At 37.3% G+C, this 25,515-nt stretch overlaps 1 protein-coding gene across 1 annotated transcript in view; it reads right to left on the bottom strand.

The window, feature by feature from the left end:
* DCC (deleted in colorectal carcinoma) overlaps positions 1-25,515 on the bottom strand; it is a 1,276,184-nt gene that overhangs the window by 379,355 nt on the left and 871,314 nt on the right. Inside the window, exon 8 of the mRNA XM_006891717.1 lies at positions 13,497-13,653. Coding sequence (XP_006891779.1) covers positions 13,497-13,653 — 157 coding nt within the window. The remainder of the gene's footprint in view (positions 1-13,496; positions 13,654-25,515) is intronic.

The following is a 25,515-nucleotide window of genomic DNA, read 5'->3' as shown; positions in this document are numbered from 1 at the left end:
AAAGAGAACAGTAGATTTTTTTTTTTTAGCCAAGTTGTCCAATTAGAGCGTTGGGAACCTATCATCACACTAGCTGTTCCTGAGATGGAAGCTACAGCTTCTGGGGAAATTCTCTTCCATTTGCTTGGAGACATAATTTTCCTTCTCATTTGAAAAGGTGAGAGTTATGGGCCATGGCAGCTTCATTATATGTTTTTATTTCTTGACTACTTTTCTCTGTGACTGTGACGATAGCCAAATTCAAAACCAGTTAACCCAAGTCAAGGTAGCAAGTCATCAGTGCCTTCTAGAAACCCAAGGCCACTGCTGTCCAATCAATTCTGACTAATAGTATGTCCCTAAGGCTGTACATTTTGGAGGAAGATGCCCTGGATGAATTGTGCCCCTCAATATGTGTATATAATGATATAAAGTGGAGGCTATGTAATAACTCTCCATTATCTTGTACAACAATTGTTAGAGGTTAGAATGGAATGTAGTGCTCACTAATGTCACTGCAATCATAACCATGTCTAAGTGTAATTCCTTCAGAGTATGAACTATAAAGCTTTTCTCTCACTAGAAAAAACAGCAGCAAGTCCTGGTGTCAAATTCAAAGGTCCTTGGTTTGTATCCCCAGGCTGCTCTGCAGGAGAGAGAGAAGAAATCTCCTCCCTTGCAATATACTGACTCTGAAAACCTACTGGAGGGTCAGCTAACAATTACTAACAGAGATAATAGCAAAGGGCAAGACAGGGCCCTTGAGTCCCTCCAAGAAATAACTGCAAGAAGTTCAGTTCATCTCTACGGACCCAAGACACTGCAAGATGAAACTTTTTGAAACCAAAGAAGAAAAGAAAATACAAAGATCTCCAAGAAACAACGGACCTCTAAATGTTTAAGGAAACAAGATCTTAACTCCACAGCTGATGGGAGAGTACCTTCTTCTAGACTTTCTATCCTGAACTTGGACTTTAGCTTCCTAATATTAGGGAAGAAATTTGTTAAAGTTATCCACTTGTGATCTCTGTTTTAGCCACATGAGAGACCTAAAACAGAGAACATTGCCTATCCACCTATCATATAATAGCTGGTTGATTCAAACTTCTAGCGCTTTGGTTAGGAACCCACCTTGATCATACTACACTACCAGCATCTATTTACTCTAAGTTTGGGTCTTTTTTCCCCTTCAAAGTCCATGTAGTGTATCAGATGTATGCAGTATAACTTCTTTCTTGTTCCAGAAAGTATTAGACATGTTGAAATAGCCCATCCTACATAAGCCATGTGTATTCATGCATCTCATTTGGTTTGGTTTAACCTGGAGTTACGTTTGCCTGACTTCCTTCTAAGGTTGACAAATCTTAATGAAATCCAATTTAAATGGAAAGTCCCTTATATCCTGTATCCTGTTCTCTGTGATCAGCAACATCAAGTGCTTTCGCTTTTCTTCTCTCCTTGCTCTTGGTTTACCATCACAGTACATGCTATATTAGAGGAATGAGTATGTCTGTCTCTTTGACATACTTGTGAATTATTTTAGCAAAGATACTACACTCCATTCATAGTTTATTCATACTCAGCATATAAACCCACTGAGAATAATGAATGGTTATGCCACTGGTCTTCACAATGTTTAAATGAATTTATAAATGAGAAAAATTTAAGAATAATTTCACAAAATCTCCATACAGTGTGATCATAGAAATGCCTGGAGAACTGGATTTCATCCCAGGTTTCATGGGGGCTTGGAACATGCCATTTAACTTTCCTGGACCTCGATTTCATGATTTAAAACTCTGTGTATAAGGGTCCTCTGAAAGCGGGCTATTCACTCTAATATTCTTTATTGACATAGACAATCATCTGTGATTTACAGGTGAATCCAGTACTTACTGTTTGTCTCCTACATTTAGAAAATAACCAAAGTATAAAATCAACAAATACTGCTTCTTAGAGAATCTTTTGTACTAAAAAAATTGTGGTACACATACATTTCTACTGTCTTGCTCAAGTATAACAGGTTCTTAACAACAGTGATAACTGTAAGGTTACCAAGAGCAAAATATGTTATTTTAAGGGGTTAAATAGCAGATGGGTGGTTCAGAGAGGGAGAGGTACATTAATATATAGTTGTATGGAAGAGATAATGCTGCTAATTGAAAGTTTTTAAACATATTTTCTATCCACAAAATTATATGACCAAAATAAAAGGGGATATAATTCTGCTTTTAACCATACATGTCTGTGTAAATTTTTATTTTTCTAATGATGACAAGGATGATTCAACAAGAAGAAAAAATTTTAAACTGTAATATGGTGTTTGTTGTTTTTTTTTTAAATAGGGTGTTTTCGAGAATGGCTTTACGTAGACACAACGACAACAGAAATGTCACCTCCTTGTTGCTCCAGAGCACTTTGGAATCAATGCTGTCTTAACAGGAAAGGAAGTCCAGAGATGATTCATAACCAGATACACAAAGTGGAAACTAATACAAGTCCAGAGATGATTCATAACCAGATACACAAAAGGGAGAATAGAGCTCATTTTTCTTGTCAGATTCTTTCCCGTATATTTTGTTGGAAATTCTATTGTGGTTTGTCTTGTTTGTTTGTCTGTTTGGTTTGTTTCTTGAACTTCTAAAAAGCAAAGTCCTTGGAACAGGTAGTGAATTCTATGTGTGTGTGTAATCTTTTCAACATGCCAACCCAAGAAACCAAGAAATTGTTTATACACATCTATTGTAAAATAAAATAAAAAGCTAATTTGTGGTATGGAGCTGGTTTTAAATACCTTTATTTTCTTTACTTTTTATAGCCATACCTTCTGTAATAGTACAACTCAGTTCTGTGTCTTTTCATTTTCTCTTGTTATGGTGAGTCAATTAACTCTTCTCTATTCACAGTAAACTTATCATCTGTATGCTGAGAAATTCTCATTAGAAATCTCTTGTCTATATTTTTACAAGCTCTAAATTTCCATCTTGAATATTGAGGTTCACAGTACAATTGAAAATGTTAAAGGTAAATAACAAACAACATGGCTGAAATAGAGTTTGTAATCTCCATTCAGAAATACTTGAATTTTTCTATAACCCAAATCTCAGTGCAAGGTAACATTATCCAACCATTTAAATGACTTGGAAACCTAGGAACTTACTTTAGTAATGTGCTTCTTCCCTACCGCCACTCATGTCTGTGCCACCCATAAATATCTCTCTAATCTATCTGCATTGCACCGTTCCCAGTGACACAATCTTCATTTGAGCCACCATCATCTCCTGCCTACGGTTCTAGAAAACCTTTGTTAATATCTTGTGGACACCCATCTGGTTAATCTCTCTTAAAATGTTCACTCTTCACGCATAGTAATCTTTTAAAAATGCTAATTTGATCATGGCATAGACGCCTTTCACTCCTTTCTTAAATCCCCTTATTGAAGCATACTATTAAAGAGATTAACTTGACATACGGTTATATATTTACCAGTGAGGTTATCCTCCCTGGATTGTTAATCGGCCAGACACAGAGATTTTGCATTCTTGACTTTTCTCACAGTTCCTGATATATAGTTGATCTATGGTAAACATTTGTTCAATATATAAATAATGTTGTTGCTGCTGTTGTTGTGAGGCAGTTAATCACACAGTAGGAGACTGTCCATCCATCTCCTTTGGAGCAGCCAATGGATTTGAACAGCATGCCTTTGGGATTGCAGGGCAGCTTCTTGCCACTAAGCCGCCAGAGCTAAATAGGTTGATGATTTATGTATGCCATTTATAGAGGGCATATTTTATTTCTCAAACTGTTTCAAATCCATTACAACTGAAATCACTGTTACCTACTAACTGGTTTCTGAGGTAGAAAGGCCAGAGTTTTGTCTTTTACAAAGAAACAGAGCAGGACTTTTATATAGAGAAGGAATATTTTTGTTAAATTTTAAGCTAGGGTCAAACACAATGCTTTGGATTCCAGTCTTGTCTTTCCATCACAATACACTACCTTCATGGGTAGCTTCATTTTCGGCATTGTCCTCTCCTCTGAAGAGCAGGGAAAGAATATGTAAACAATATGTCTGCAGCGCAATGCCCAGTGAATTCTAAAATGCATGCCCCCTACCAATCACAGAAATCTAGTCTTTAATCCCAAGAAGCAAGTTGAGGTTCTCTGAGGTGTCATAAACCACGTGGTGCTGCAAGCTGGGAAACTCAGCTCAGGCTTTGTTCTGGCACAAAATAGGTGCGTGACCTTGAGCAAGTCAGGGGTATCTTGAAACCTTCTTTGCTTGGATTGCAAAATGAAAATACTGATGTCTTATCTGCCTATCTCCCAGAGTTATTATGAGGATTAAATTGAATGATGCTCACAAAAGCATTCTAATTCTCTTACCTGACCTCTCACAGTATTTTATATGCACCTATTTCAGAACATAACTTTTGCTTTGTATGAGACTCCAGTGAAATCACTGGATTTCAACCCTCACATTAAAGTCCTGGTTCTAACATTAATTGGGTATGTAGCTTCTTGGACACTTTTTATTGTTTGGTTTGTTTTCATTGTTTCTGTACAGAGCAAAGAATCCTTACCTGTAAAACAGAGATGTTGAGATCTACCTCAGATACAGGATAAAACAGCGAATGATTGTTAAAGCAATATTGTCTACTCAGGAAACAACTATGCCATGGATGTGAAGCTACAAATCTACTGTAGTTTTTAAACAGAACAATGTTTTACACATGGTATAAGCTATGAGGAACTGAGTGTGCTCTGTGCTCCAGGCATAAAGGAACATCTTTTTGTTTGTATTAAGCATCTCATATGAAGTCTCTTAATATGCACCACAACCTCATTAATGAGGTATTGCCATCTACTGACTGTGTCATGAACAACCAGAACAAACAGCACTGTTTTAAAGAAAGTATAGTCAGAATGCCCTTTAAAGGGGAGGACAAAGAGACTTTATCCAATCTACTTTGGACATGTTATCAAAAGGAACAAGTCACTGCAGAAGGACAGCATGAAAAGGAGATAATAAGACTGAAATTGTTACAATAATGGGCTCATGCATGACAACTACTGTGAAGAAGATGCAAGATATGACAGTGTTTCATTTGATTGCTCCTGGAGTCACCACGAACAAGTACTGACTTGGGGGCAAGTAATACAACAGCACACACACCACTCACCATCCCCTATGCTAGAACTGAGCAATCAGTGAGTGAGTAATTAACTCAAGGTCATATAGCTTAAAATGTGTGAGTCAGGGTTCAAATCCAGGTAGTTCAATTCCATAGCTACGTACTCTTTAGAGTGTACTGGATCACACTACCTAATTAATTACAGACTATTGAACAGTAGGAATAGTATGTTGTTAGGTGTTGTGGAGTCAAGGATGGCTCATAGCAACCCTTGGGTAGCAGATCTAAAGCAAGTCCTGGCCTGTGCCATCCTCTTCATCTCAAACATACATAAACCCTTTTCAGCAGTCATTGTCTCAATCCATCTGGTTGAGGGTCTTCCTCTCTTCTGCTAACCTTCAACCTATCCAAGGATAATGCCCTTCTCTAATGAATAGCCCCTCCTTAAAACACGTCCATTGTACCTGAGGTGAAGCAGTACCATCAGCTACACTATCCCCAAAATATATCTGTTAGTTCTTTTGGCAGCATTACAGCCCCAAAGGCATCAATTCTTCTGTCATCCTTACTCATTGTTCAGCTCTCAGGTGCATTAGGAAGTGATTGAAGGCCATGGTATGAATCAGGAACACCTTAGTCTTCAAACTGACATCATTACTTCTCAATAATATGAAGATGTCCCTAATTTCAGACTTTACCAATGCAAAACATTCCGTGACTGCTGGCTGCTGGTAGCACACTATGTTGATTGTGGATCCAAGTAAAATGAATTTGTTGACAGTTTCAATTTCTCCATATATCATGATGTTATCTGTAAGTCCAATGGTGAGAATTTTTGTTCTCTTGACGTTGAGATGCACTCCATGTCGAAGGATATATTCTTTGATCTTCTGCAACAAGTGCTTCAAATCGTCCTTACTTTCAGCAAGCAAGGTTGTGTCACCTGCATAACATAGGTTGTTTACTCTTCCTCTGATCCTGATGCCACATTCTTCTTCATAGAGTATGACTCAACTTTCTCCTATAGAAAACTGGTGATTTCAACTATGTATGTTTGGCTGGGCAGCACAACTCCTTACCACCGTGCCACCACTAGATCTCTTTTATTAAACAATAATTGCCAGACAAATACTATTGATCCTAACTCAACAGAGAATTAGGTATTCGTTTCCAAATGTTTGAAGAGTATGAAATTGGACTATGATTTGAGGAGCCTTTTGAGTTCTAACAATGTTAAGGTATCATAGCTAGTTATCTGTGAAGCAATTGCTTTATTTTGAATTTTAGCTTCAGGTGCTGAAATTTATACCACTCTGATTTAGAAATGAAAGCATCTTGAGGAGTTGTATAAAAAAGGTTAAATATGACACTTGCATCTTTGACACTGTAAGCTGTCAGAGAGCAGTAATCGTCATGTGAGTTAGACTAATTTCCCATGAAGTTGTTGCTGATCTGAGGCAACTGTTAGAGCCACCACCTTTCACAAAGCTATTGTGTAAAGAGCTAAATAAATCTGCAGGAGTTAAACAAGCAGCCCAGCTAATCACTTAGAGACACATGGCACAGATTTGTTCCACTTGAGAGCAAGAACACACAACATGAAAGGGGACATTTAAGTAGAATTTCAGTACCAACTTTGTTTTCTTTCAGTTAAAAAGTTGTGGGGTATTTTCTTAAATTGGAATCAATTTATCCATCTTAAGTAATGTTGTTGTTGTTATGTGCCATCAAGTCACTTGCAACTCATAGTGACCCTATGTACAAGAGCCCTAAATGCTGCTCTATGCTGTGCTAACCTCGCCATCTCCAACACACTCATTCCCACCACCCCAATGACAGAATTGATCCATCTTATTGAGGGTCTTCCACTCCTTTGCCCTTCCCTCCACTCTCCCAAACATGATGTCCCTCTCCAAGGACCAGTCCCTCCTTGCAACATGTCCAAAGTATGTCAGACGCAGCTTCAGAATCCTTGACTCCGAGGAGCATTCCACCTTCACCCTCTCCAGGGCAAACCTGTTTGTTCTCCTAGAAGTCCATGGTATATTCAACACTCTTCTCCAGCACCACAGCTCAAAGGCATCAATTCTCTTTCTATCATCCCTATTCACTGTCCAATTCTCAGATACATAGCATGTAATCTTCAGTAATACAATGAGTTTCATTAAAGAAAAATCCATCTTCTACAACAGGTCTCTGTCACCTTTAACAAATCAACCCATTCAAGTAAATATATACTAGTGGCCTAGTGACAAGAAGCTGTGGTACAATTCTGGTGGCATCAGGTTCGAATCCACTAGCTGCTCCACAGAAGAAATATGGGCAATCTCTTCCTCTGTGATTATTTACCTCCGAAAACCTGCCAGAGGTCCAGCTATCAGTTGGTTCTGACTCAATGGTGCATAAGAACAACAATGAGGCATTTGAGCTTAGGATTATAAAGAAAAATCATGTGTTGCTCATCAGAGAAAAAACTACAAGTATGCTTAACCAAATAAAGGACAAGATATTAGGTGATAAAAGCAATGATATGCTGTAATAAGAATACAATTGTTTTTCATCAACCATGAGTCGAGTCAGGATTGTGCTACATGCAGTTTTAAATGGCCAGCCTTCCCTCTGATGCACATCTGGATGGACATAAACCTTCAACTTTTGGAATTAAATCTTTGCATGAACAAAGGATGCCATGGAGAAAAGTAAGAACAGCAAAACAAAGGAAATTGTAAAGGTCAGGTGAGGTCTTCACTGAAAAAGTGATACTTTAGCAAAGATTGAGTGGAAATTAAAGAATAATCCATATAGACTTCTAAGGGAAAGAGAGGTCTAGAAAGACTGAAGAGCAAGTGTAAACCGCTTAAAGGAGTATATTCCTACTGTAATTTGGAAATAGTCATTAAGACTGAAGAGGAGGATTAAATAGATGAATACTAAGTAAAGAACTTGGAGAGTTAAATAACAAGAATGGGTGGGGCCTTAAATCCCACTGGGAAGGCTTGAATGAGGCAGAGAGAATTTATCCTCTCTTTGTCCATTCTAGTAAAAGAAGTGTTTTATCCTTAATTTGTAGGTGAATAAACACACAAAATCACATAATTGATAACTAGTAGTGTCACTTATTTGAATTTGGCTAGAATTGATGTCTTTGAGTGTGGAGCTGAAGAAGGGTCTTGAACACACCATGGACCACCAAGAAAATAAATAGGTTTGCCATGAGCAGGGTGAAATCAAATTTCTTCTTGAAGGCTAGCATTTTTAAGATCCATCTCACATACTTTGGGTATGTGGCCAGGAGAAACTGGTCCTTAGAGAAGAATATCATGCTTGGAAGGATGGAGGGACAGCCCAGGAGAGGACGACCTCTGGTTAGATGGACTGATACAGTATCTGGGGCAGCGGGAATAGGTGTGTTGGAGTCAGTGAGACTGGCTCAGAACAGGGCAGGCTTCCAAGCCATTGTACACAGGGTTTCTATAAGTCGCAGGCCACATACCAACAACAACACACATTAAGCATTATAATTTACAGGAGTCATACCTGTACCTACAGATAATTGAGGATAGATTTTCATTCAAAATCGTTTGGAATCTGTTATGTTTTAGTCTTAGAACATTCACTTTTTTTTGTTTGTTTGTTTGTTTGGGTTTTTTTTTTTTTTTTAGCTATGGAGTAGTGAGTGATCCATACAGACAATATTTCAAAAAGATAACTAAAGACAGTGAGGAGTATGGACTGGAAGGTGGCAAGTTTTTGCCAGAAATCAGGTAAGTTCTGATGAGAACAGGAGGATGAGGAGAGCCTGGCTGAGCTGTGTGTGAGGCGGACTTGACAGGATGTGATGACTAATGTATGACAGACAGAGAGGCAGGGAGGAGGAGAATCTTCTGTGGGATTTGTCTGATCAATAAAACGGAAGATACTAACATAAAACAACAAAAGAAAAGGGGAAATATATATAAGGGGAAAACAATGACTACAATTTTGGACAGGTTGAATTCAAGGTATCTAAAAAAATCATTGTAGTACATGAAGAGAATAGGACAAGAATCTTTATCTTCAATTTCCAAAACTGCAGGCACTGGGATTCAACATGTTTATGAGTTTTATCATAAGTTCACAGAGTCAAAGAGTTGTAGTGAGAAGAGGAAAATCAAGGTAGACTTCTCCATGAAAATGAATGACATTGGTGAATAGAAGGCAGACTGTCTGTGTATGTCTCTGTTTCTTCTTTTTTTCTTTTTAATGGCAGATCAAATTATAAAAGAGACTATACTTTTTATAATGACATACTTTAACTGCTGTGAGAAAGGACAAAGGAAGGCATTTGAGTCTCAGCATGAAAGAGATGACATTGTGTTGCGAGATTAGCACACTGCAGCATGTGGAATATCTCTCTGGCAAACCCGATCTATATCGTCCCTTTTGCATCTTGAAGAGTTCTTAAAATTGCTAACTTTTTAGGACATTCACATTTTTAGACAGATGTCTAGAACAACAACTTCAGGTTTTCTATTCATACTACAGAAGACTGGAATACTAGTCACTAAACCATAACAACAATAATATACTATGATGGGTTTGGAAGCAGGAGTGGCATCCACTTACTAAACAACATGCCTCCAGAAACTCTCTGAACTTTAATAAATGTTGATAGTTATAGAGGGGCTTCAGGCCTTTTGTTCATAGGGTCGCCACGAGTCGTGCTCAACTTGAAGGCAATCAACAACAATGGTAACAACAAACCAATACTCACCAGAAGAGGGACTGATGGGAGTCAGGTAAGTGTGGTTACAGACCTGTGAACAACTGGCCCCGGGGGGGACTTCTTACTGTACCTGCTCTTACTCTCTTCTCATTCCCCCTCCGCCTATATAGCCTATAACAGTTTCTATTCCCAGTGGCTGAGAAATGTCTCAGAAAGTTGATATAAGAATGATAAGGATGAAAAAAATTCACAGGAGCAGAAAATAAGATATAAAATTTGCAGAAAAAAATATGCGCTATGATGACATATTAAAGAGCCATATATACAGTCAGTATATCTTAAAGAGATTTGGATTATTAACAACTTTAGTCTGCTTGGCTCCACGGTCAACACTCTTGGCACCAGTAGCCAGGAAATAAAAAAAACATATTGCGATGGGTAAGTCTGCTGTTAGGGACCTCTCCAGGGTACTGAAGAGCAATGGTCTTACTCTGGAGACTAAGGTGCGTCTGATACAGGCTGTGGTCTTTGGAATTACTTGTTATTCATCAGAGAGTTGGACAATGACTAAGGAAGATAGAAGGAGAATTGATGTCTTTGAGCTGTGGTGCTGCAGAAGAATATTGAATGTACCATGGACTGCCAAGAAAAAAAAACAGATTCATCCTTGAGAGGGTTAAACCAGACTGCTCCTTGGAGGCAAGGATTCTGAGGCTTCGTCTGACATACTTTGGACATGTTGTCAGGAGGGACAGGTCCTTGGGGAGGGACATCATGCTTGGGAGGGTGGAGGGACAGCTCAGAAGCGGAAGAACCTCTATGAGATGAATTGATTCAGTGACTGGGGTAAGCGGGATGGGTGTGTCAGAGGCAGTGCAAGTGGCACAGGATAGAACATTGTTTAGGGCTGTTGTACATAGGGTCACTATGAGTCACAAGGGACTCGATGGCACATAACAACAACAACAGTAACATATCTAGAAGAGAACATTTTCTTGGATAAAAAATTTGGCTAGAAGAGAGAATTGGTGAATATACTTTCTTGGTATATAATTCTTAATGGACTTTTTTGTGGTACATGGTATATTTTATATACTTCACTAACACCATAATTAATTATTTTTGTTTTATTTGTATGCCTTTGAGTTGTGGTGTTGGTGAAGAGTATCCCACAGACTGTCTAGAGAACAAATATGTCATGGAGAGAGTGGAGTCAGGGTGTGCCTTGAAGCTGAGGATGGTGAAGCTTCGTCTCACAGATTTTGAGGATGTTGTTAGGAGGGGACAGTCTTTGGAGAAAGACATCAAATTTGAAAGGTGGAGGGTCAGCAAAGAGCAGGACACCCTTCATCATGACGGACTGATACAGTAACAACATTCTACACATTAGTTCTTTTATCCTTTGTTTTATCAATATACAGACTAATTATTTTCTCTAGTTACCATTTAGGAAATCAGGGACATTTAAAAAGTCTGTATCTACATTTACATTCTTTCTTATTTCCAAGGAAATCTTAAACAACTTAACTTGCCTCTGTAAATGATTTTGTCAAACAAAAGGCAATTAACTTATTGTTAATAAGCTCAAGAAGGTCAGAGTTGATGGGGATGGCAGAGAATAGCCCAAGATTCAGATCCATCATTTATGAGTTCTGTGAAATTATTCAAGGGCACCTAACAGCAATAGACATTCCTATGCATATGATATAACTGAGTTTGGTATACTATATTTCTTAGCACTTTAAAGAGGCCTCTTGGAGCATAATTGGCCAAAGCAATACATCCTTTGACTCTTGACTGCTGCTTCCAAGGACATTGATTTTGAATTCAAGTAAAAGAAAAAATCCTGTAAACTACAATCTTTTCTTCATTCGCATAGGTCATTTTAGGTCACAATATAGATCTCCTCTGGACAGTCGGCCTTCCAAAATTCTTGGCACTGGTAAGTCAACACTTCCAGCATTGCATCCACTTACTGAAACATCTTTTAACACTACTAACTCCTGGTCATATATTCCCTGAAAATTTTAAATGTCAATTACTCTTGCTTTAATAATTGTGAGTAGTTTTTCCATCTTCTTTTGTAGCTTCATAAATAAGTCAATATTTGCAAAATCTTGAATATTGTATCCTGAGACGAGACACTTTTTTCTTCAGCTCTTTTATCTTGAAAAATATCCCTAAGTTGTTTTTTTTTCCCCTTTTTGTTTTCCATCTCTAGGTAAATGCATGTTTCTTTATAACACTTGACTTCTCAAGCCACTCTGAAATTTTTTTCTCATTTTTTCATCATTTCTTCTACTTGATTTAGCTGGGGTTTTCAAAGGCTGTAAATTACACAGGAGGAGAGGGATCATCTTTTCTGCAAGAAACAGCAGGTGCATTTCCACCTCTTATCTTGGGCCCATTAGGCCACCAAATGCTAGCAGGTATATTTTTTTATTGTCTTTTTTTTTTTAATATTCAAGGGCAAGTTATTTTGCTCCTTCTGTCATCTATAGTAATCTTTTCTTTCACTCCTGTGTTTTTAATCACCTTTATTTTCTCTGTGTAGGATTTTTTATTAGATAAATTCAATGATGTATTCATAGCAAATACCTTTTTATTTTGATTCATATAGACTGTGTTTTATACAATCTTTTATTTATACTATGTTTCATACAATCATTCATACACATTGCATTTTATATAATTAATTGCCATTGATCTGTGTCTATTATCACACTGTTATTTCAAATCCCCATTGAATTTTTCCTATTCCTTTACTCCTTTCCCCTAATCTGCCCACTAAACTCTGTTATCCAGTAATTTTCATTCTTCCCCTTTTCCCCACAACTCATATAGTCTTTTTGGTCATTAATGTTCAAACCTAATGTTCTTGTAGTGGTGAAATATATTCAATAAAATACCCCAATTAGAGCTTTGTTTCCCAAACAAACCTGAGCAAAAAGAAATTGTTTCATATAGTTAATGTAGTCTCATTTTGGTAAAGCAAATTCTCACAGGAAAAATACTCATTAAATCTTGGCTGCAAAAATCTTTCCAAATAAATAGTAAGGAACTATACTTAACATTTAAGCAAATATATAAACAAGAAAACCACTATGAACAAAAATCATCATAAGCTAACTGATGAATAATACAAAACTCTATACACATTAGTTTTTTTATCCTTTGTTTTATCAATATTACTTTCTCTAGTTACCATTTAGGAAACCAGGGACATTTAAAAAGTCTATATCTACATTTATGTTCTTTCTTATTTTCAAGAAAATCTTAAGCAGCTTAACTTGCCTCTGTAAAAGATTTTGTCAAACAAAATGGAATGGTAAGGGAGCTCTGGTGGCCTAGTGGTAAGAAGCTGTGCGGCAATTCAGAAGGCATGCAGTTCAAATCAACCAGCTACTCAAGGGAGAAGGATGGACAATCTCCTCATGTACAACTAACTGCCTCTGAAAACCCACCGGAAAGTCAGCTATGAGTCAGTTCCTACTTGATGGTACACAACAACAATGGAGAGATATTGAATACTGTCTCAATATTTAGCAAAGAGTTTATAATATAGATGTCACAAGGCATCCTGACTTCTTGCCCACAATCTCTCTCAGCCATTGCTTTACTGTGTGCATTTAAAGAAACAACAGAATAACTTAAATTTATTTAGTAGAACTCACCTGTTGTCACCTTCTCTGGAGAAAAATACTGTGAAGGTTTGAATGTTCCCTTTTGCTTCGGCAGGTGGGCGCCAGCTGAGACGGACAAACCGACTGGAAACCAAGACAGGGACGACATCTCTGGGAGCAGAAGGAAGGACATTGGAGCTTGGGATAGCTAGAGAGAAAGAGACAAGGATGTCAAGGGCTTGCGCCATTGGTGGGAACTATGGAGGAAGGCTGAGATAACTCAACAGTAAACATCGCCATGTGGCATTTCACATGGGGTCTAGAGAAAGACAAAATCCAGGGGAAAGCAAACAGTTAATAGAATAATAAAAAAAAATCTGCCATTCCAAACAGGAGTAAAACTAGATAGTCAGAAGTAATGGAACTACCATAGATAATCAAATTTCTTCAATGCTTAAAAGAGTAGCTAATCAATAACATATGTGATTCCATTACATATAATATATAAATTCTATTTGTGCAGTTTTTATTACTTTTGGGATTCATGCCAACAAGAAAAATGTTTTGTTTAGGCAGAAAACAGGGAGAGAAATTGGGTAAATGTAGGTTTTTAACAAACATATGAATTCCAGGAAGACCTTTTTTTTCCCGAAGTTGGATAACATGGCTCCATATTACAAAAGAAGTATGTGTTTCGTGACTTTAAATCAGTAATAGGAATGTCATGAAAAAGAGGTATTTTGATCATGTAAAAGAAGGACAAAATTATCTAGTAATGAATTTAGTAATAAAATACTTTCTTGAATCCTTTCAAGAATTGAGCAGGTGTTAAACAAGTGAATGAATGAATTGCTGATACAGAAATGCATACATTTACATTTGAAGTAAAGGAATTATAATACAAATAATAAATTTTAATATTTTAAATATGTACTCAAGTGTAGAATGAACACTTAACCAAAGATAGCTCTTTAAATTCCTGGAAATGATCACAAAAAATTATAATGAATAGAAGTTTACCTAAGTTTTCTTTTTGTGGTAGAAAACTATCATCCTAGAAGTTTAATAAACAGTGAGATATTCTGATTTCTAAGAAAGAAAAAGAGATTATATTATAATTCTACTCCCCTAATTTAATACCTTCAAATATTGAACTCATGGCTAGACAAATTTGTTTCATATTGTTGTTGTTAGGTGCTATTGAGTATGACTCAAAGTGACCCTATGAACGACATAACTGAACGCTGTTCTGTTCTCGCTCTCTCTGACATACTCAAACCCAGTGCACCAGTCACTGTGGATGTTTCATCATAGAAAGTTGTAACTGAAGCACATGTATATAAATTGACACGAGTTTAATAAAACTGTAACTCACCCACTTACATTGTCGTTAAGTCAGAACCAAATCCTATCTGGCCCTCCAGTAGAGTTTCAAAAATGATCATTCATAAGTGCAGAGATTTCCCATCTTATTATTCAAATTATCCACCTTTGAGTTGGCAACATACCCAGTAAGTCACCAGAGCTCCATGAAACCCTAATTAGGAAGTCTTTACAAAATTCCAAATATTTTAAACAAAACCATGAACTTATGTAGATCAAAAATGCCTTAGGTTATCAAGTAATGGATATAAAACTTAGTTCCACTAACATCTGTTCACTGTTTTAGATATCATTTGAAGTACCTTGTTTGTATGTTTTCTAAGACCAGAGAAAGGTAAAAGCAATATTCTAAAAGTTGATTGACACTATCAAAAAGTAGAAACAGTTCTTACAAATTACCTATAAGACGATGAGAGAAAAAAGAGTCCTATAAGACCTAAAAATATGTGTTTATGTCAAGTTTGTGGAGTATTTGTATTATAGCAGACTTCAATGGCTGTTATTTCTAGGTTTTGTATGGGATTATTAAAAAAAGTATATCGTTTGAGTTTTCAAACATTTGGCATATGTATAACATATTTTGGAAAATTTCTACCAAATATACTCTATGTGGGGTGTATGTTGATGGTTTGTATGAGTGAATGTGTACATGTGTTTGCATTACTCACATGTACACACGCATGTGGAAAGAGAGGGAATTAATTTATAGTTCCTCTTTTCTGAATACTATTATTTTCTTCATATATATCCATGTCTCCAAGTCTAAAAAATAATCATTCATTTTGACAGAGATTTCTAGATAGTAAATATAAGTAACTGTTTCCCTACATTTAATAGTGTTTGGAAAGGAAGGTCTTTTTTAAGTGTTACATTTGTGTACATATTAAAATCATATGCATTGCATTTCATTTATATACATTGTGTTTCATGCAATCCTTCATTTACAGTGATTCACATTATCATACCCATACACTGTGTTTTATAAGACTAATCACCATTGATCCATGCACACTGTTAAACCAACTTTTCCGGTCCCCACTGGATCTTTCCTATCTAATTCCTTCACTCCTTGTCTTGCCCACCAAACTCTCTGACCTTCAGATTACCCCCCCATCCCAAGCCTCACCAACCCCTCTTCTCCCCCCTTGTACCTTTGGACTTTGGTACACATTTTACTAGTAATCCTAAAATTTTGAAAGATTAGATAGGAAACTAAGGTTACAGTGACTTTATGTTAATGGATAAGGAAACAATCAGAAAAGGAACATGAGCAATGCTGCACAACTCAAATATACAATCAATGTCACTGACTTGTATATGTAAGGACTGTGGAATTGTGTGTAGTTTATCTCAACAACAATGCTGAGTATGTATCTGATTAGTTATATCAGACTTCAGCTTTTTCATCTCAAGGTAAACTTGAACCATCTTATTAACTCCTTTTCTTCTTTATTCTCCTGCTAAACATTTCTCTTGACTTGGGTTTCCTATAAACAAAACCCCCAAAAAGCATTTAAGGCCAGACACTTCATTTGGGAACTGGTTTCAGAGAATAATTCATAGAGGCAGGGGTTGAGAAAAAGGATGGAAAGAGAGGAAGTATGTAAAAATTGAGTTCCTCATGGAATGATAACTGTAGGGGAAACTTCTACAGATAGGGACAATGGGAGTCAAAGGAGAATAAAACTCTTCAGAATTTCTAAGCTAAAACGTATACATTCGAAAGAACAAGAGGACAGATAGTTTTTAGACAAAACTAAGTACCTTGTGAGGGCTCATTTTCTGGATTTGAAAGCTTGGGACTAAAGTCTTACTGTACAATTGACAACAAAGTCAATTTTCATAATATAATTCACACTGTATATTCCTTTCGTTCATAGGTCACTATGAGTTTTCTACGACACGAGACACCTAACAACAATAACAATGCTACCAAGCCCAAGGTGGGTGATTTTAATCTGCGGCCCTCAAGCCTGGGTCATGTTGTTTTTTGTCAAACATTCTTCTAGGTGGTATAGCACTGGTCTGTGCATTGCTGTACAGAGGTAACTCGTGGTTGCTCTGGTGCTAAACACTATGACACTGATGTGCCAAGTGTGGTTATGGTTACCCATGGTGGACAGTGTTTGCTGGAGCTTCCTGATTAAACCAAGCTTGGAAGTAGGCGTGGCATCCACTTCCGAAATGGCTTGCCTCCGGAAACTCTATGAACAGTGCTCAGGCCTTTTGTTCATAGGGTCGCTATGAGTCATCTACGACTCGACGGCACCTAAGAACAACAACATATTCCACATATCATGTCTGAAGTCTTAAAAACTTGTTAGTGGCTATCTAAATCACAGCTAGGGTTAACTTTTATTCTCCATCAGAAAAAAAAAAGACAGACTCAAAGAAGGTAGTCTATAGGACTGACAGTATACACAAACCACAGCTTCATCTACTCTGAAAACCAAAGAACTAAGTAATACCCAGCTACTTACCAACCAACTGCCTGATCAGGACCATGACAGATTGATTCTGATAGGCAGGAAAAACTTAAAACAAAATTCAAATTCTTAACTAGCAAAACACAATACAAATTGTTACACAATCTCCATGTATTGGATCAGCTAAGACTTAAGAATTTCCTAGAACATACATTCCCATTCTCTGTTGGCCTAGTGGTAAGAAGCTGAGCTGCAATCTTAAAGGCACACTGTTCAAATCCACCAGCTGCTCTGCAGAGGGTCCACTATAAGTGGGTTCCAACTTGACTGTGACACCAATAACATGATGCTCTTTCGTGCTCTTTATAGCTGAAAAATGAAATTATTCCACAAGGTGATATATTTACCTAAATATCAGATGGGCTCAAAAAAGACTACCACAATTGAGTAAAGAAACCCTTTCAAATTCATCTACAGGAAAGCATGTGTTCAAAAATCACTCTAATGTAAAGATGAAAATATAAAGAACATGGAAGCGAGAGTATTGAAATGGTGCAATCAGTATGGAATACATGATGATGGTATGCATTTTGAAAAATATAACCAACATCACTTAACAATTTGTGTAGAAGTTCTTCAATTAGAAGACAATTTACTATGCAAATTTCCATCTTAAATATGAGAATGTACCATTAACTAAGAAGAAGAAAGAGAGTAGAAAGGAAATAGGAAAGAAAAGAAACAAACGTCTTTCCCTCAGGGACACCTTTTATATGATATGATCATAAGCAATAATGAGTCCATTTCCCACCCACTCAGAGATGACAAGAAAGAAATCATTGGGAATCTGTACCCAGATGGTCTCCCTCCAGGCTTTCAGAGTGCCTCCCCCCTCAGCTGGTCAACTCTTAGATGACACAGATAAAGTGCAGAATAGAATTATTCACACTTTCTTCTTCAATTTATACAGCTGTTATATGCAAAGGACAAGACACATTTTTAACAAAGGAATGGCTTTATAAGAGAATTAATATTGTTCTTACTAATCCTCCATGCTTTCTTTCAAAAGTAACTAGTCTTCATCTAAGGTTTCAATAAGGAACCAATCAAGACTTCTTTTCTTTGCTAGTGGAGGTCTAATCTCCAGTCCAGCCCTAATCTCTCTGGCCTATTATTGTTGCCATGGTTACAACTTCTTTATCTGCTGTCATGGAGAAGAGATGAGTTTGCCAACTTATAATAACATATATATTTTTTTAAAAAGAATATCTTTCAAAAATTTTATCACTATAAGATCTAGAAAAAGAAATCGTTTTTTAAAATAATGCAATTCCAGAGAGCAAATAATTTTTAAATAATAATGACACTTTTCTTCTGTACAGTAGAATATCCTTGGGTTAGTAGAGCAATAGCCCAGTATATTATTGCGTTAACTTTTCCCTAAAGCCACAATTCCTGTAGTTATCAGTGACTCTGTTTCAGATGTGTAGTGCATAATGTCAATAGACATTAATTTCTCTCTGACCTCATTAACAGAAGACGACCTCAGCTGCCTAAGAGGGATATGAAAGATGATAAGATACATTCATAAAAATGCAAACATATTTAATTTGCATTTAACATCAGACAAACCAACAGTGTATTTCCCAGCCACTCTAACATTTCATTCCCAATGATGCTTGCTGACTTTATTAATGTGACCACCAGATCAACTGGTTTCTAGCTTCAAGATTTAATAAAATTAAGTATTAAAATATATAATTTAGTAAAATGATAGAGAGGTTTATTTATTCCTAAGGGTGAAACCCTTTTTTCCCTCTCTTTTTGCCTTTTGTTACTGTTTCTTTGACACTGAAATCCAGCTTTTGAATTACTAAGTAGAGACAAAGTGTAATAAATTCTGTGTTAGAATTTTTGTTTATAATTTATGAAGTAATTCTTGCTACCAAGAAGCTTAGCTGTATATGGGAGAAAATGACGAAGAATAGTACTGCCTCCTCTTTTAGGTAAATTTAAAAATCCAAGGAATCATAGCTTTCGGGTTAGTCCAGTAAGAACATTAGTGAAATCAAGAAGTATAGCTAATTTTTAAAAAATAAACATTTTTGTTAACATTTCTTTTTAATTTATATATTATTGAAGTTAATGCACTCAAAATTTTTTCTTTACATTTTTATCTTTAAACAATTAGTCCACATAATACTTAAAAGAATAAGTAATACTCCAGAAATGAACAATCTGGAAAGGATGACATTAATGAATGGGGCATTCTAAAAATTAAATCCTGTGCACATCAAAAACTTTCTTCCAGTAGAGTACAAGGAAAATCTACTGACTGGAGAAAAATATTTGGCAATACCATATCAGAAAGGGTTTCATTTTAAAAGTTTACAGACTCCTATAGGGTTTCCGGGGTCAGGGTGAAGACTAGAAACACAATTACCAAATGAGTAAAAGACTTGGAAAGAATTTTTATGAAGGAAGATATTTGGACCACGGACACATGAAGAAACATTCCAAATCACTAGCAATAAGAGAGATGCAAATCAAAGCCATAATGATAGACTGTCTCACTCTAGTAGCAGTAGCAAAGTTTAACAGGACAGCAAGTAATAAATGTCAGAGAGGACGTGATGAAATAGGAACTATTATACACTGTTGATGAAATTGTGAAAGGCCACAGCCACTCTGGAAGGCAGTTTGACATTTCCTCTGAAAGCTGAACATAGAAATTCCATATGACCCAGTTATTCCACTCCTTGGAATACACCAGAAGGAAAAAAAAAGAGAACTGAGGCACAAATGGAGACTTGTACTCCAATGTTCATAGCAGCATTAGTCACTGTCGTGAGAATGAGGAAAAAGCGTAAACGTCCAACCACAATCGAATGGATTGAGAATTTGCAGTACATTCACATGATGGAATACTATGCAGCATATAGGATCAAGGGTTTTATAAATTGCTACCTAACTTGGAAGGAGCTGGAGAGTATTGTGCAAATTAATTCAGACCCATAAGGACAAATACCGTAAAAGGCCATTATTCTAAAAGTGCATAAGCAGTAAAACATACATGAGGATTTAGAGGGGAAGAGGGGGAGATCAAAGAGGTAGGGATGGGCGAGGGTGGGGTGGGTAATCAAAGGGTCACATGGTTTGATGAGTGGAGGGGAGGTGACTTGGGGGGATCCGGTGTGAATGTCATGCATACAAACTTTGTAGGTAAACTAGTGGTGGTGGTGGGGTGGGACCAACTGAATTGCAAGAAATTAAAAAAAAAAAGTAATCCTTACTGAATGCCTGTTGTTTTATTTATTTTGAAACTTAAAACTGTGATTTATTTTTCTAAAAAATATAGATTTTTCCCTCAAAAACAAAGAATTTACTTGCAGACTTAAGATATATACCTAAAAGATAATTTAAAAATTATAGTTAATTTCTAATATGCAAATGTATTTCATTGTCAATTGTGGAAGAGTAATAATTTAGAGTTTAGAATACATGTCCTTATTAAATAATTTGTGCGAAGAAATCTGGAGGACAACCACCTGGTCAACTGAATGGAAGAGATCTATGTTTGTTCCCATTCCAAAGAAAGGTGATCCGACAGAGTGTCAAGATTATTGAACAATATCATTAGTATCGCATGCAAACAAGATTCTGCTGAAGATTATCCAAGAACAACTGGAACAGCCCATCAACAGAGAACTGTCAGAAGTGCAGGCTTGGTTTAGAAGAGGCCGTGGTACTAGGGATATTGTAGCTAATCTTAGATGGATCTTGGCTGAAAGCAGGGAGTACCAGAGGAATGTCCATCTGTGTTTCATTGATTATACAAAGGCATTTGGCTGTGTGGATCACAACAAACTGTGGCTAACTTTGAGAAAAATGGGAATCCCAGAACACTTGATAGGCAAAACCTATATCAGAGACTTCTCCAAAGTACTGAAGAGCCATGATGTCAGCCTGGGAGACTAAGGTGTGCCTGATACAGGCCATAGTCTTTGCAATCATTTGCTATGTATCTGAGAGATGGACAATGACTAGGAATGATAGAAGGAGAATTGATGTCTTTCAGCTGTGGTGTTGGAGAAGAGTATTGAATACACCATGGACTGCTAAGAGAACAAAGAGGTTCATCCTGGAGAGGGTGAAACCAGGCTGTTTCTTGGAAGTAAGGGTTCTGAAGCTTCATCTGACATACTTTGGACATGTTGCAAGGAGGGACCAGTCCTTGGAGAGGGACCTCATGCTTGGGCAGATGGAGGGTCAGTGGAGGAGAGGGAGATCCTCAATGAGGTGGATTGATTCAGTGACTGGGGAAATGGGGGTAGTTGTGTCAGAGACAGTGAGATTGGCCCAGGGTTTAGGGCTGTTGTACGTAGGGTCACTAAGAGTAGCTGGTGACTTGACGGCATATAACAACAACATTCTCAGAATTATATTTAATTTATAATATTGATAGTTATAATATTGATAATTAAGGATATAATAAATATGGTTATTATCATAGTTACAGTGTTAGGGAATTAGGTCATCCACTCTGTGATTTTCTTTGGTATAATCAATTAAAGAAGCCAATCATTAATCCTTTCACTACTCATTGAAAAATTGCTGTTTGCCCGCCACTGTGTGAAAGACTGTTCTATCAATTTCAATTTCCAGGGAAAGCATAATTTAGTAATTCTAGTAATTCTTTCTCTTCCATTCCCCAAAATCTATCTTGTATCACCTTCAACAATGATCCACCCATACTACTTTGTCATCTGTCTTAGGAAAGAATAGAACTAAGATTGGATCTACTTGAGGGCCTCCAGGGGTGTGGAAGTTTTCAAGAGCTCTGGTTGTAGATCTGGTTCCTTTTAATCTGTAATGTCATCACACTGAAACTTCTTCAGTTCCGTGAAGGCCTTTTGCTCTAACTTCTTGCTGCTATCTGGGCTGAAATGCCACTTCATTTTCTTTCTACCCTCTCCTCTCTCACTCCTAGCTGTATTGCACCTCTGATCTGGGTTCCTCTTCCAGATTTCTGTTTTGGTATCACCTAAAAGATCCTCAGTTTGGGGATTTCACAGGTCAGACAAGGTTTACCGCTAACAGAGCACTTCTTATCTTCTTCTATTTTTTTTTTTTTTTTTGCATTGTATAGAAAGCTTATGCTGCACTAGATTATGGAATTAATCTAAACTTTTCATCATAGTTTCGTGTGAGTTTAGTACATCATAGCACAGTTTGTGTTAGTTTAGTCAGTCATTAAATCCATTGTCTACTAGTCAATTCCAATTCATGGTGACACTATAGGACAGAGTAGATCTATATGATTTTCAAGGATGAAATAGTTAGAGATAGGGAGCTCTGGTTGCCTAGAGGTAAGGAGTTGAGTTGCCATCCCAAAGTCAGACTGTTTGAATCCATCAGCTGCTCCAAAGAAAGATGGGCAATCTACTCCCATGTGATTTACAGACCCTGAAAACTCACCGGAGGGTCAACTATGAGTTAATTCCAACTGGACAGCATAGAACAGCAGCAACAACAATCTTTAGAGAGGCAGATGGCCTCATTTTTATGAGGTCGGAGAAGCTGGTGGGTACCAACTGACAACCTTGAAAGCTTGCAGTGTTAACTAAATGAGGTACTTTTGAACTTGTGCAATTACAAAGTTTACAGTAGTTTACAAACATATATACACATTAGGCATGCTATTGTTGTTTTCTAACTATGCTCTCCAAAGAAGTTGTTTTTTATTGGCACTTTGCGCTAGGCTTTTTGTGTGTTTTATAAAAATTCTCCTTGGGAAAATTTCCTCCTTAGGAAAATACCTTGAGCTGGGGGTGCAGCTTACCAAAAGCGTGTAATGGTTACATTATTTGGGTGAAAATAGGGTTAAGTTGGCTAGAAAATTATCTTTGCGTATTTCCCAAACTAAGTATTTTCAAAGATGTGTAGTGAAGAGACTGAGATTTAATTGTGAACAGCTTAGGCTAATCAGTATTAATCAGTCCTATTTCTAAGGTCTTGCCTATGTTATAGAACACTCAGAGTAGATGAAGCAAAGTTTCACATTTTTTGTTTCCAAAAGTCTTCAAGACAAATTTGTGCATTGTTTTGTCAGTGCCTGAGATATCTAAGACATCCAATAATTTTCACCAACACCACAAAAAATAAAGATTATCAAAGACGATCAATGCCTTTGAATTGTGGGTTTTGGCCAACAATACTGATTATATTATGGACTTCCAAAAAAATAAATATGTCTGTCTTTGAGGAAGTACAACCAGGGTACTCTTTAGAGGCAAGGATGGTGAATCTTTATCTCACATAGTTTAGGCATGTTGTCAAGAAGGGCCAGTCCTTGGGAAAACAAATAATGCTGGGACAGATGGAGGGTCAGAGAAAGACCTTAAAGGATAACTTAAAGGAGAACTGTCCCCATTAATAACATCAACAACACCAAAATAATAGTCACATGGTCAGACATAGCCTCCAATTCCACTTGGTTGTACCAATCTCTCGATTTCATCTGATATTCGTTGCAAAAGTTGTGGGGTTTTAGTAGAGTAAACGGTTGTTCAGAACAGGGGAAGGCAAAGGATTTCACACAATGAAAGTCCAGGTTCAGTCCAGTAACACAAATGCAAGAAGTTTCTGGTTTCCTCAAGCATCCAACTAGTCTCATCTCATAGCAGTCGCAAATCAGCTCTTTTTTCAATCATCCAGAGGCAAAATGTTTTACTTTGGCTCTGATTCCAGGACTCTGTAAGGTTATCCATTGCTGGTCTCTCCACAGTCTAGCGAGCTCTTCCTCTTATGTTTGCCCTATGGATGTTGATGAGTAGATGAAGCTGATCGACGAAGAATCATGTATTGACAGGAGCTAGAGAGCACACCCCCAGCAGGGTCTAAGGCAATGCCTAGAAAAGTCATTTCTAAAGGTTGAATGTACCATGGACTGCCAAGAAAACAAACAGATTCATCCTGGAGAGGGTTAAACCAGGCTGCTCCCTGGAGGCAAGGATTCTGGGGCTTCGTCTGACATACTTTGGACATGTTGTAAGGAGGAACAGGTCCTTGAAGAGGGACATCATGCTGGGCAGAGGGGAGGGACAGTGCAGGAGGGGAAGACCCTCTATGAGGTGGATTGATTCAGTGACTGGGGTAATTGTGATGGGTGTGTCAGAGGCAGTGCTATTGGCACAGGATAGAGCAGGGGTTAGGGCTGTTGTACACAGGGTCACTATGAGTCGCGAGTGACTCAACGGCACATAACAACAACAACAACAGCACAGGCACCTTTATTCACCACTTCCTGAGTGTCACTTCCTCACATCTGTCACCCACTTCAGGAAGCTACCCTTCTTCACAAGCCCCAAATCCCTTTGTTTTGACCCTTTCCCTTAAGTTGCTATCAATGAATTCCTAGTCATTGTAAAGAAATCTTCTTTATCCTCAGGGACTCATAATCTGCCATTACAATCTTTTCCTGTCACAAAAGTTTCCTCTGGGAATAAAGACTGACAAGCTGAGACATATCTCACCCCCTATTCCTCTTGTCCCCTTATCACTCTTCACTTCATCCCAGCCATGTATATTATCCTTTGTTGCAGGCCTCCGTGAAATCCTGCTCTCCATCCATAAAGAACATCTACAGAAGTATATGCATCCTCCATACAGATCAGTACAGCTGGGTTTGAAAAGCAGTGCTGTTCCCTAAAAAAACTGTATGTAAATAAAATAGCTGAAAGGCTGTTCAAATGAAGAGAGCATCGAATCAATGCAAGTGAGTTGAAAATTTATTGCTAGGCCACTGAACTTTCTCTAGGATGAAACTCAAGTAAAGGTAAACTGAAGATGATCCACTTCGAGAAGAATCACAAAGGAGCTCTGAGAAGTAAGCTGGTGAATCTTTGCCATCACGGATGAGTGATCACTTATGTAAGCTCATCCGTTTTCGTTTTTAATGTACTGCAGTGATGAAAATGATACTAAAGCTGTAAACCATAAAAGAGGCTTATTGGCCTGAACCTCACACTCATACTTTAAATCCATTAAGTAGGCAAACGAAAGGAATAACTACCAGATATGATTGATTAAGTAATAAAGATACATTACATACTCATAAATTGTGGCTATGCATCAGATTCTAGCACTCTCCTTGAGCACACTGAATAGAACAATATTAATTCCTACAGCGAAGATGAGACTTTGAAAAAAATTTACTTGCAGAATCATTAAATGCTTTGATTTACCTAAAGACCCACAGC

The sequence above is a fragment of the Elephantulus edwardii genome, unplaced genomic scaffold (genome assembly GCF_000299155.1).
Source record: "Elephantulus edwardii isolate Elephantulus edwardi_28Jun2011 unplaced genomic scaffold, EleEdw1.0 scaffold00103, whole genome shotgun sequence".
In the NCBI taxonomy this organism is placed as follows: Eukaryota; Metazoa; Chordata; class Mammalia; order Macroscelidea; family Macroscelididae; genus Elephantulus; species Elephantulus edwardii.
Note: the sequence above shows the minus strand (reverse complement) of the source record. Positions and strands in the feature narration are given on the sequence as shown.